Here is a 14,352-nt window from a genome sequence, read left to right as displayed (position 1 = left end):
TCTAAATTTAGTGAAACTTTTGTGGGCAATAGTTTAGCGATGAAGCACCGCTTGCTCAGTTCCCAAAAACTGGACTGGAGTGGTGTGGATTACTTGTGAATTATTGTGATTTATCGGCTGTTTGGACTCTCATTCTGACGGCACCCATTCACTGCAGAGGATCCATTGGTGAGCAAGTGATGTAATTTCTCCAATTCTGTTCTGATGAAGTAACAAACTCGTGTACATGCTGGATGGCCCGAGAAAAGGTTTGCTAACGGGTGGGAAATGTTTGCAATGTTTGGAAACTTTCCAGGATTTTGGAAACTTTTGGAACGTTTTCCATAAATTGTCCACTCCTTTATAACCCTACCTGAGAGCAAGATTTTCAGGAAATTTTCATTTGGGCGTGAATTATTCCTTTAATAGTGGTGCCACAGAGAAGTGGCACCACTTATCTTAAAATTAAGATAATTTAAACATCTCAGAGCAGAACATTCGGGTTTTCATTTAATATTTACAGTAATTGCAACATGCACGAACTTTTCATGGAGGAAGGCATTTCCAGAATTCACTGCGACATGTTTAAAGTTGCATTATATAAAAATACATCCCATCTACTTTCTAAACGCTTGTTATAGATGTTTGTGTGATCGATTCATCCATGTATGTGACTTCTTTCTGGTGATGTATGCAGGACTTCTCTAGTCAATTAGTCTGTGTAAACCCTGTCCCTGCAAGCTTGCGTTCATCTGCCACACCCACATCTCAACATCCAATCAACATCCGAAGTCCAGCCAAAGCCCCGCCCCACATTTTGTCTTTTTCTGTACACTTAGATATGCATCACAATATGGAAGAAAAGATCTGTAGCTACTTTTGTTCACTGCAACTTTAAAATTTCAGAGAAATTAATCCGAGATGGCAGATGGTATATTTGAAATCTGCACTTTTACGGAAATGTTCTGCATTTCTTTCATTACTCAGTATTGATTACAAAAAAAGTTATATAGAATATGCATTAATTGTGTTGACATGCTAGCACAGGGGTGCCCAAACTCGGTCCTGGAGGGCCGGTGTTAGTAGATAGAGCAAAACCTAATCCAGGATCAGCCCTCTAGCTGTTATACTCTTTATAAGCAGGAAGCGGAATCCTACCTTTCCTCTTCGAGATAAAAGTGAAGATCTTAGACTAGTGCGGAAATTCCCAAGATCAGATAACACGGACAAGGAGCAGGTTTTGTGTGAATGGGCCTAGAGCAGGGGTGCTCAAACATGGTCCTGGAGGGCCGGTGTCCTGCAGAGTTTAGCTCCAACTTGCCTCAACACACCTGCCTTCAAGTTTCTAGTATGCCTATAAGAGCTTGATTAGCTGGTTCAGGTGTGTTTAATTGGGGTTGGAGCTAAACTCTTCAGGACACCGGCCCTCCAGGACCGAGTTTGGGCACCCCTGTGCTAGCATCAAACTCTCTAGTGAAATGTAATGAATATCACTATCAGATTCCATTTTAAATTAAGTTATGCTGTTTTTGTTGGTACAGTAGCTGCTTATGTAGACTGTAGACAGTGATGCAGTGCACTTGATTTTAGAACAGTGAGTCCAGTGTCCTGATGTTGCCTGTATAATCCAGAGAACTTGGCCTTGAGTGCAGCTCAATGCAATTAGTGATAATTGTAAAACCTGTTTGTTCTTCTCTGGATGCAATCAGACATCATCTCAGCGTGTTCTGCTGACGGTGGCAGTAAATGTCAGCACTAATTTAATGGCATCTCAGCATTAGTGAAACTAAAGAGTTCTTTAAACATAAGAAGGGACGCTATACCAGGGAGCCACTTTCGTCATTAGCTAAGAGTGGTTTAGATCTATGGAAATCAGTCAGGCTCCACTTAAAAATGACATAACGATAGAGCAGTAACGCCTACAGAGTGAGTACAAATATTGATTGATGGTTGGGAAATGTCACTATATGTATGTATACCCAGTAACGGTGAAGCCACACTGTTGTCCTCGCCACCAGAGTTGAGAAAGACGTCCAACGCCTCATGGTCAGACATGTCCATCAGGTCCATTTGCTCCAGCATGTCCACGTTCACCTCCATTGATGACATGCTTCCTATTGTCTCTGTGAACCAAAGGAAGAACGATAGCATCACTTCCTGCAACCTCGCCCTTCAGTCGCTAAGATGTATCAAGGATTTGAGTCCAGGATGAACGTTTAACGCATGGAGTTGGCATCTCTGTGGACGAAGAAACCCTTCATGTGAGTCAACTCTTGCCAAATAGAAGAGCAAAGTTGCTTGTGTCAGATCTCATTTGATATACTGAGCTATGTCCTGGATTCGTCACCTTGCAGTTATGTAGACTCTGTGATGTCATTAGCGCATGCTTCACAAACACAGATTGCGGCGTGAGGCATGCCCGTCACATGTGCGTGTGTGAGCGTGACATCAGTAAGCAGAGCGGTGAACTGCGTACCTCAAGGTTGTGCAAGAGCGCAGCGGCACAGGGAGGTGGACAGCAAAGAGAGAGACATGTTAGCTCCCCTTTACAGTATTGAGACACAAACACAACCGCACACTCATACACTCAGAGTCTGTGTGTATGCTTTAAGAGAAATGACACAAAACACTCTTACAACACAATTTCAGTCCATACTACAAAACTTGCCTGGTCCTGATCTGTTAAAATAGAGGATTAACAGAATTGATGTATATTCCCACCTTGATGTACGTAACAGCAATGACCCACTAGCTGATCCTAACCATGCGTTTAACGCATGGAGTTGGCATCTCTGTGGACGAAGAAACCCTTCATGTGAGTCAACTCTTGCCAAATAGAAGAGCAAAGTTGCTTGTGTCAGATCTCATTTGATATACTGAGCTATGTCCTGGATTCGTCACCTTGCAGTTATGTAGACTCTGTGATGTCATTAGCGCATGCTTCACAAACACAGATTGCGGCGTGAGGCATGCCCGTCACATGTGCGTGTGTGAGCGTGACATCAGTAAGCAGAGCGGTGAACTGCGTACCTCAAGGTTGTGCAAGAGCGCAGCGGCACAGGGAGGTGGACAGCAAAGAGAGAGACATGTTAGCTCCCCTTTACAGTATTGAGACACAAACACAACCGCACACTCATACACTCAGAGTCTGTGTGTATGCTTTAAGAGAAATGACACAAAACACTCTTACAACACAATTTCAGTCCATACTACAAAACTTGCCTGGTCCTGATCTGTTAAAATAGAGGATTAACAGAATTGATGTAAATTCCCACCTTGATGTACGTAACAGCAATGACCCACTAGCTGATCCTAACCATGCATTCTTAAAGGGTTAGTTCACCCCAAAATGAAAATTCTGTCATTAATTACTCACCCTCATGTCGTTCCAATCCTGTAAGAACTTCGTTCATCTTCGGAACACAAATTAAGATTTTTGATGAAATCCGAGAGCTTTCTGACCCTGCATAGACAGCAATGCAACTGAAATGTTCCCAGACCCAGAAACATAGCAAGGACATCGGTAAAACAATCCATGTGACATCAGTGGCTCAACTTCAATTTTGTGAAGAGTACCAGGACACATGCTCGCACTTTCTCCTGAACGTAAACATCGCTGATCAGGAGAAAGCGTGAGCATGCGCTGTGGTAACTCCAAAATGGTGGAAGACTGTAACTTGGGGAGAAGAATTGTTGAATAAATTATGTTATTTTTGTTTTCTTTGCACACGAAAAGTATCCTTGCTACGTTTCTGGACCTGGGAACATTTTAGTTGCGTTGCTGTCTATGGAGGGTCAGAGAGCCCTCAGATTTCATCAAAAATATCTTAATTTGTGTTCCAAAGATGAACAAAGGTCTTATGGGTTTGGAACGACATGAGGGTGAGTAATTAATGACAGAATTTTCATTTTTGGGTGAAGTAACCCTTTAAAGGGGTCATCGGAAGCAAAATCCACTTGTACATATTGTTTGAACATAAATGTGTGTACACATCCACCCTATAATGATAAAAATCTACCCAGTGCTTTTTATTTTTTTTTAAATAATAATGATCACTTTCTCAGATCAGGCTGTTTTAAAATTCTTTGCAGAGTGACATAGTTCTGTAAAGGCCCCTCCCAAAACTATTGATTGACACTGGCGCTTCCGACATCTGAGCCGCTGAAGACGCAGTGGATTACATTTGTTTTTGAAGGGAATGCACCCCCGATCTACCTAAATGCATCTGTGTTCGCGCGAATCATTTGTGATCCAGCCTCACCTACAGAAGAATTGAGTATAAGGGTTTTTTTTAATGAATCTTTGTAAATCGCCTTTCCTAATAACATGCAAGTTAGCAAGTTCCGCAGCTAAATGCGGCTAAAGTTTACAGTCTCTCAGAGAACGGGAAGAGAGGGGTGGGGTGAGCAGAGCTCATTAGCATTTAAAGGGACATGCACTGAAACGGGTTGCTATGAACAGAGCTGTTTTTGACAATGTAGAAATGGTGTTGTTTTACACTACCATTGAGAAATTTTAACCTAAGTATGGTATAGACTTTTCAATAAGACCCTAAAGAATCATATCAACTTGTGGAAAATGGACATCTGATGACTCCTTTAATGACCCACTAGCTGATCCTAACCCTGCCTTCTTTATGACCCATTGACTGATCTTAACCCTGCTTTATTTATGACCCAGTGGCTGATCTAATTCCATATCTACTTTAGGACACACTGGCTGACCCTTACCCCACCTTCTTAATGACCCATTGGCTGATCTTAGTAATGGTTTCCTAATGACCCATTGGCTGATTTTAGCCCCACTACTTTATGATCTACTGGCTAATCCTAACCCCACCTTCCTAATGACCAATTGGCTGATCCTAACCCCACCTTCTTAGTGACCCACTAGTTGATCATAACCCTGCTTTCTTTATGACCCACTGGCTGATCCTAACCCCACCCTCGTAATGACCCTATGGCTGATCTTGGTCCCACTTTCTTTATGGCCCATTGGCTGATTTTAGCCTTGTCTCCTAATAAGCCATTGGCTGATCTTAGCCCTCTCTTTTTAATGACCCATTGACTGATCTTAACCCCACTTTCTTTATGACCCAAAAGCTGTTCGTGGCCCCTCTTACTTATTGACCAAAATGTTAATCCTAGCCTTGGTTTCTTTATGACCCAATGGTAGATCTTAGCCTGCCTTCTTAAAAGGTGTGTTTGACATCAGATGCGTGTAATTTTACTGATTAGTGAGATTTGCCGCGTGCAGTTGGAGATACTCCAATGCTCCACAGCATTTGCATACTTTATCACAGTTGAAGTGGATTATTTCTCCAGTAAAACAGAATTTTGAATTTTACATACAGGAACCAGTATAACTGTTCATTCAACGCATTTATGTGCTGCTTAATGCAGGGTCTATATTTTTATCAGTTTTAATTTTGACACGGTGTAACATTAAGGTTACATGAAAAGAGTTTTTACTAGTATAAAAACACAGAGTTGTGAGCATAAGCAGAACTGTAGGCTTTTGGTAGCCATTAATGCAGGCAGCATTACCCATTGGACTTGCAGTTCCACAACAACTCTCTTCAGCTGCTCTTTTGTACATTCCCATGCACTATGTGTCCCCTGAGCTATTGTACAAATTGACCAGTTGGAAGATGAAAGCAACACTCAGTTTATCTGATTCAAGACTGGGAATAGCATCCCCAGTGCAATATCTTGAGTGCTGTGGACCCGGCACTCTTATTTGTAATAAAGACTACTGAGTGTTTTTGTACCAGTCCATCTAAACAGACAAGGTTTGTTAAATTATTTACATGGGATACAGCATATTTACTTTTTGGAAAATAGTTTCTGTTTGTATTACTGTGTCTGGCACATTTTGATCTGGTCCAGGTTTGAGCCGAGGGAATGGGCATAGCTCACCTCTTCTCTCTGCGATCTGTAGGTATCCTGTGGACAGGTAGTGCTCCATGTCCTGCTGAAAAGCCTCCTCAAAATACTTTTGCCTGTCCTTTAGCTTTACCTGCGGCTGGACAGACTCTGCCTCCAGTACTCTCTGAGCATGTTCCAGCTCCAGCTCCGCTGTGATTGGAGAACAAAAAGAAAGGTGATAATACAAACTTTGTTAAAGGTTTTCTTAACCAAACCTGTTAAAACTCTCTGAAAATTGAGTCACCCATGCAAGACATTTCAATTCAGAGATGTAAACTAGCATTTCAAAAGATTGCATACAACATACAACCATAAAACAAGTCATAAAAAAGTGTCAAAGTCTGAGTATTCTCAAACTCTCTGAAAATTGAGTCACCCATGCAAGACATTTCAATTCAGAGATGTAAACTAGCATTTCAAAAGACTTGCATACAACATACAACCATAAAACAAGTCATAAAAAAGTGTCAAAGTCTGAGTATTCTCCAAGATATCTTTAAAGGACATAAAAACAAAGATTTAGATTAAATCTCTGCTCTGCATGGCTTGATCTGAATCAGCGTATTCACAGGTAAAGAGGTGTTCTCCTGGCAAGACATAACTAGTCCACATTTTCCTAAAACTGTCTGGAGAATGCCGTCATAGCCCTGTGTGCTATATGGTTTAACATGGTGACAGATCTGAATGGTCAGTTTATCTATCAAATGATTATAATATTTATTTATTTATTTCGTTTTGCCTCATTAAGGGTGCTTTAAGTAGTTAGTTTGGTTTTCATTTAAAATGATTTACACATTAGGAAATAATGAGTCTATTGGGCAAAGAGTAGAATTGTGTAAACTCACATAAAATGAAGATTGTACTCATAATAGTTTCTTATAAAGTTTTTTTTTTAAATAAATTATTAAATTACTATTAAATTAAATTGTTTATATAATTATAAAGGTTTGCGGTGTTTCACTAAACTGCTGAGAGAATCCTCGTGCTCATTGGCTGCAGCCTCCGTTAATGCTAGTAGCATAGTGTTGTTTGTAACACCAAGAGCTAAAATTGTGACCCCTGGACCACAAAACCAGTCATAAGGGACAATTTTTTGAAATTGAGATTTATTACATCATCTGAAAGCTGAATAAATAAGCTTTCCATTGATGCATGGTTTGTTAGGATAGGACAGCATTTGGCCGAGATACAACTATTTGAAAATCTGGAATCTGAGGGTGCAAAAAAATCGAAATATTGAGAAAATCGCCTTTAAAGTTTTCGAAATGAAGTCCTTGCATATTACTAATCAAAAATGAAGTGTTGATATATTTACGGTAGGAAATTTACAAAATATCTTCATGGAATATGATCTTAATATACTATCTTTAATATGCTTTTCTACCTTACCTAATGATTTGAGGAGAACACTATCTATACGACTGAAGAAGCCTTAAAGGTCTAAAGCCAGAAGACAGAAAGACTGTCAAAGACAAGCGTAAACACAGCTACAGCATACACAAGGTGGAAAGATTTGATGACGGAGAAAATCCGTTGTGATGTCAAGTTGCTTCATTTGTGTTGGACAGGTAAGAGAATGAATTAACTGTATAGACAGCTCTCTAAAATGCACTAATATCTGTGTCATGCTGACCGCTGTGGTGTACATGAAGAACAGTGATGCTAATGCTAGCTAAAGAACTGCTGAATGCACCTTTAATAGCAAAAAACTGCAATAACAGTACATAAAAAAAAAAAATGATTTCAGTATGTCATCAATAAGAGAGACTGTAAATTGCCTGCTAAAAGATGTTTGTCAATTTAGCAGTGCACTATCATGCAGTAGAACGCTAATTGACCATAAAAAGTAACGTGTATGTGTTTGTGTATTGTGTTATTGTTATATTTAATTGCTTTTAACTTGATTTAAAAAAATATTTATTTTTGACTTTTAGCTTGATAATTGTTATTGATGTGGTAGGCACTGCACGCATACTGTAAGAATCAACCACATATTCAGTAATAACTAATGACTGTGCTTGTTTAGTGTTTGTGGGAAGATGAGGGCTCTGTCTATCCCTTATTTACCAGATTTCAGGAATTCCAGGTGTCTGCATACTTTATCTCTGTTGTTTTCTGTCTATTTTACTGCCTGTTTTTGCTCTTCTGTGGGCTGAAGTAAATGTGGAAAAGTACAGCTCCTTTATTGGGCTACAGAGACCTGACTGTGAGTGTGTGTTGCATCAGTAACTTGATTGTGGATAAAAGTAAGTGTGCTCATATTCATTTTAGGAGAAAGCACAGATATAACATTGTGTGTGTGCGTGCGTGTGTGCGTGCGTGCGTGTGTGTGTGTGTGTGTGTGTGTGTGTTGTGTGTATTAATTAATGGCTGTGGTCATCCTGAGGGAAGCAGCTCTGGTCTCTGGTCTTTCATCAAAGAGTTGTGCTCCAGTGCACGCATGTCTTTTCTTCATTTGCCATTTCATTTCACTCTTTGACCAAACGCCTGCTCACAGCACACACACACACACACACACTCCAATACACTTTTGAATAGACTTGAATCAAACTTTCCTCTGTTTTGAAGTGTGGACTCACATTCGTAATCTACAACATCTATATACCTTGTACTAAAGTAACCATTTAGCATGTCTACAACATGATTAATGTTCCTTCTGTTTCCATTTTGTAATCATTATATATTCATTCTGTCACACTAATGCAAGTTATTAGTATATAATGGCCCATTACAGTTAATTTAATGATGCTCTGTGCATATGCATGTGTGTTTGTGTGGATGTTGTAATGTGATTATGACTAAGAGCAATAGAAGGGTCTGTGCATGACAGCGTGGAATAGAGACATGTAATATTCTGTTCTCAGCCTGCCAGACTGATTTTGCTCCCAAAGTGTCATCTTAGAGAATTTCCTCTAAGATATCACTGCTCAAAAAAGAAGTCCAGTTCTCCTTCAGACTGTTATTTCTCTTGATAGGAGCTTCAGTCTTTGCTGCTGCTGTCCAGATGCACTGACCTGAGACTGAACCTCCTCACTTTCTCAAAGAACACTGAGTCTTTAAAGAGGACTAGAAAGTTTTGAGTTAAGAAATACAGTCTTCTAGAAGCCTAGAGAATACTGCAACTTTTATACAAGATACATTTCTAGTTTCAACATTATTTCGACAGTCATCTTTAAAAGAAAAAAGTATCAGCTGAATGCAAAGTGACCCACATTTTGGTTTTTGCTCACTGAAAATGTGCACAATTTAACAATTTACTCATGGAGTAGCATTTAAATATCCATATCTTTGGAAAAGAACAATGTAGGCCTTAAAAATGTTTGTTAAGAACCTAAATCCAAAATAGGATATTAAGATATATTTAATACTTATTGAGTTAATGTCATGCAAACTTTGGAAAAAAAAAAAAAACTTGAGAAGTGCATTTTCCCTTTTTTGAACGGTCACCATTATAATGCAACAAAGATTGCTAAAGTCAACAGATTTTAATAATAGACCTACCATTGTCTTCAAAATCGTCTCCTCTACAAAATAGATTACTCAGTAAATTTTCATCCATGACATTTAATATTTTGGCTTTCAACGCTATTTATGTTTGTATTTCTTCATAAAAAAATATACAACATTTATTTTGTTTTATTTTAAATCTAAGTCTTGTGTGACCCCCTTAAAAGTTTGCTGAGGCCCCCTAGTGGGCCCCGGCCTATTAGTGGACTCAAGAATCAGTCAAGGAATGTTAGCAAAAACGACACTTTCCTGTTCTAAATTGCTTCCAATTCTTAAATTGTAGCACTTGGACAGATTCAATATTGGACAGAGACATCTCATTGAATTTATTGTCCGAAAGCCAATTCACACCAATAACTTTAACTACATTAGCTGCATAATATCCACACAACACACAATAGAGCTCTGTTTATAGTAAGATGTAACAACATAACTGCTATGAAAGCGATCCCAATGATATAATTTCCCTGTCATTATCATTATGGTTGCACTCTACAGCGATTTTTAAAACGTTATGGTTATAGTTATTGTTATAGTTCTCATTCTTGGTGTGAACTGGCCTTTAATCGTCCACTAGAGAATCTGGAGAATTCAAGAGCTCTTGGATCCTGTATAAAAACCCCCCATCTGCTCACAGCCACAGTGTTCCCAACTTTAAATACACACAGGATATTTTTGTTGTTCCAGTTATAACTTCCACTTTGGAAGAACGATTTGGGCAACATAAGGGGTCAGTTCATCCAAAAATGAAAATGCTCTCATGATTTAATCAACCTCATGTTGTACCAAACCCATGGCTTTCTATTTCTGTGGAACATAAACTCTAATTCTCTTGCTATATTTCCGGGAGACATACGATAGCTTTGTGTGTGGAAGTAAATAAAATATATATAATAATTCTTCACATGTGGCCTAGCTCTGCCTGGCATGTTCATCAGAGAAAAAAAAGTGATGTTTGATTCTTAATAAGTTATTCTTTTTAAATTAAAGATTTTCATGAATCGTACTGATCAATTTGATTCACTGACTCTGATTCAGTTGCAACTGTTTTCGAGTTAAGAACTCACTAAGGGGACGCTTAGTAGTGAATAACAACTTAAATTTCAACAGGTTTCTCACACAAAAAATATCATTTGGATTCATGTGGCTTTTTTACTTATGACCCAAATAACATACTTCAAAGGAATATACTTAAGTGTGAATTGAATGTAATGTTTTCAGATGTTTAACTGCCTGTTAATTGCAATTAGATTCAAATACATTATAGTTTAATGTTAAATGCACTTGGCTAAACTTAAGAGTGGTTTTTGGCATGCTTAAGTAGTATTTAATTACATATTTATATTCTATTAAACATATGTTTAAAGTGTAATGCTGAATGTACCATCAAGCATTTATGGTAAACTAAATCCTTTAATGTTATTTGACTTGAAACTTGAATGTCATGTATTTGTAATTAGACATTTATAATGTAGTTGCAATTTAGTACATTATATTTAATAATATATGAAATGCCATTTCAAATAACACACTACAGTTAAGTACTTTACATAAGTCTACTTTAAAGCATGGCAAGACTTAAAACTACAATATAAATGTACATTTAAGTAAAACTTAATTTATACTTTTACTTCTTTTTAATGATTACAACGTGCTCTTTTTAAAAGTCTTTGAGTTAAGAAACAGCCATGAACATGTACTCTCTTTAAGTACACTTAATTACCTTTTATGTCATTAATATATTATCTGCAAGTACAGTTTTTAAAAAAATATAAAATGTGAAGTACACTCCAAGTGCACATTCAGTGCAAATAAGCGCACTTGTTTTTCACAGGGACAGTGAATGCTTAACTGTTCCTGAAGACGATGTTTAATTTTCTGCAAAGCCAAACAAACTGTTCACCGGTGCCAGAGTTCCCAGGATGCTCTTGTGTGTTTAGACCTTATCTGAGGTCATGAAGTATCTGTGTACTCATTGACTGTGCCCAGACATTTGTATTCCTCTTTTCCATATAAACAGAAGAATTTTGGTAAGTCCTAGAGGTGAGACGCAGGCACAAGAGAGCAGGTGGTGACCTGAAGAACGTAATGAGATGATCCCCAGAGATAGAGAGGGAAAGGAGGCTTAATAGTCATCATTCTGATGGCAGTCATCTGGCTGTGATTTAATGCTGATTAATTGGATCTACTTATTGACTGTGTCATTCCTCAATAAGAGCATGAATGATTGCCCACAGAATACCCCTACACACACTCCATCTATCTTGGTTTGTGTTCTTGTAATGGCTTCACTTGTGTGTAATTGCAATGACAGATTGTAGGGCCGTAGAAACAACAGAGACGCGTGCTGCGAATGGAGTGAGCACTATTGAGTGGAAGACGATGTGCTTGGTTTGCCATATGGGCTGTTGTAAAGACTCATTCACACCAGCAGTAGTTCACGTCTCAGTCTTTGTGTGGAGACACCTGCGTCTCATACTGTGCCGTGCTCTATCTAATTTGGCCTCATTCAGAGCTCCGTAACATCTTGTCATGAGATTGCATGCTATTTTGTACGCTACGTGAGGGGTTTTAAGTGTGAGGTGGTTAGGATTGACACTAAGGCAGGGTGAGAGGGAAAGCGTGGCTGTTCACGAGAGAGATTAAAGCAGCACACGAAGGATCAGACTGCTAACTATGATAATGACATTTTAATTGCAAATGAATACAACTATACGAGGGTTAGCTTTAGGCCTGCTACTGCAAAATGTAATGTAATTCATAATACAATGCAAGACCAGGGATGATTATAGGATTTAATGGGTACTGTAGATATTTAACAGTGACAAATGTGATTGCATAATAAATACATTAAAAATGCAATTCACACATGCAACAACTGTGTCTTCGATGATGTGTATGTTTTTAGTTTCAGAATTTTGGTTAATTTAAATTATTATTATTATTATTTATTTGATTGCATTAAGTCAATAATGGCCTGGTAATACAATTGTCCTGATATTATAATGAAGAAAACCTTAAGTTGTTTGGCATAATCTTCAATTTCATAGAAACAATGCTTCACTGCTTACTGATACAGTGGCATGCGAACGTTTGGGAACCCCTTGCAGAATCTGTGAAAATGTGAATAATTTTAACAAAATAAGAGAGATCATGCAAAATGCCTGTTATTTTTTATTTAGTACTGTCCTGAGTAAGATATTTTACATAGAAGATGTTTACATTTAGTCCACAAGACAAAAAAATAGCTGAAATTATTCAAATAACCCCATTCAAAAGTTTGGGAACCCTTGGTTCTTAATACTGCGTGTGGTTACCTGGATGATCTACCACTGTTTTTTGTTTTGTGATGGTTGTTCATGAGTCCCTTGTTTGTTCTGAACAGTTAAACTGAGCACTGTTCCTCAGAAAAATCCTCCATGTCCTGCAGATTCTTCAGTTTTCCAGCATCTTTTGCATATTTGAACCCTTTCCAGCAGGGACTGTATGATTTTGAGATCCATCTTTTCACACTGAGGACAATTGAGGGACTCAAACACAACTATTAAAAAAGGTTCAAACATTCACTGATGCTCCAGAAGGAAACACGATGCATTAAGAGCCGGGGGGTGAAAACTTTTGAACAGGATGAAGATGTCCCAATTTTTCTTATTTTGTTTCCCGGAAGACAAATTAAGTACAATTTACCTTGATCTTCAAATTCAAAAAGTTTTCAACAAAACTACAACAAAATGTATATTTGAAACCATCACAGTAATGCAAAATGTTTGTTGTCTGTACATTGCGTTGTGTTTATGTACATTGGGACCAAATGTTTTGGTGTACTTGTGTATGTTTTTGTCCTATAGTGACCTTTCATGCTACATTTTGCTTTATTTTTTAACTTAATGGTGTGAATGACACTAACTGATTGCAAATGGATGTCAGAGTAAATGATTAAAAATAATAAGCCAAAAGCTGATTTTATTTGCTCATGTAAAGGTGCTCAGTGTGTTAAACAGGAGTTCACTGCCAGTGTTAGTCTTGTCATTCCTAATGGTTCCAGACAGAGATAGAAGATGTTTAATAAATGAAGGCTATGTAGAGAGAGTTTGATTGAAGTGCTCTCAGGAGAGCTGCAGCATGGTACTGATTTCCTGTCTGCGTCTGCCCAGTATGCACACATATCGTGATTGGATTCTTTCACACATCAATAAACCACATTTCATTTGGAGTCAGCAGTGAATCTTACTGGCCTCATTTTTTTCCTCTCTCACTGCGAGAGAGGGAGATCTTCACCAATGAGAGGCCTACAGAACTACATGGTTTATTGGACACAGACACAAATGGAAGGAAGTCCACAAGCTGCATTCTCTCTTCTTGCCATTGTTCATTTAGCCTGATGAGTCTGCTGTTGTGTTCCAGCATTCCTGCATGCCAGCACCCTTCAGTGTAGGATGGTACGAGTGTGAACCTCCTATAGACTGAGTCACGCTGATCCTGTCTGGACTCATCGCTCTCTAGTGCTGAGAAATAGGTCATTTTAATTCACTACAAGAAACCTCAGCATGTGTTTGGAGAAAGAGCTTGACCTCCCGTAAAGAACACAAAAACACAATTACTGTACACCAGTGGTTCTCAAACCTCTCCATGAAGTAGCCCCAGCACTGCACATTTTGTATGTCTCCCTATATCTGACACACCCACTTCAGGTCTTGCAGTCTCCACTAATGAGCTAATGAGTTGAATCAGGTGTGATAGACGAGGGAGACATACAAACGGTGCATTCCAAACGGGATATATTGCCCTCCGGAGGGCACTACGGAGTGAAAACAATCATGGCCACCATATTGAAGGGTCGTTCCAAACCGAAGTGCTCAAAACTGGCCACTTCAAAGGGCCCTTTGGAATGACAGATTTCGCAACTGATGGACACTTCGGGCTCCCATGATCCTTTGC

The 14,352-nt window shown here is 38.6% G+C and overlaps 1 protein-coding gene across 2 annotated transcripts in view; it reads right to left on the bottom strand.

Annotated features, from left to right (window-relative positions):
• Nucleotides 1–14,352, bottom strand: part of LOC107694327 (dysbindin-like) — a 31,032-nt gene that overhangs the window by 1,182 nt on the left and 15,498 nt on the right. The window contains exons 2-3 of one of the 2 annotated variants that reach the window (XM_016493997.1): nt 5,899–6,057; nt 1,959–2,102 (exon numbers count right to left, since the gene is read on the bottom strand). In XM_016493997.1, the coding sequence (XP_016349483.1) occupies nt 1,959–2,102; nt 5,899–6,057 (303 nt within the window). The remainder of the gene's footprint in view (nt 1–1,958; nt 2,103–5,898; nt 6,058–14,352) is intronic. The other variant, XM_016493998.1, reaches the window with a different exon arrangement.

Source organism: Sinocyclocheilus anshuiensis, unplaced genomic scaffold (genome assembly GCF_001515605.1).
Source record: "Sinocyclocheilus anshuiensis isolate Anshui unplaced genomic scaffold, SAMN03320099.WGS_v1.1 scaffold1240, whole genome shotgun sequence".
NCBI classification, from domain to species: domain Eukaryota; kingdom Metazoa; phylum Chordata; class Actinopteri; order Cypriniformes; family Cyprinidae; genus Sinocyclocheilus; species Sinocyclocheilus anshuiensis.
The sequence above is the reverse complement of the archived record's forward strand: the minus strand, read 5'-3'. Positions and strand labels throughout refer to the sequence as shown.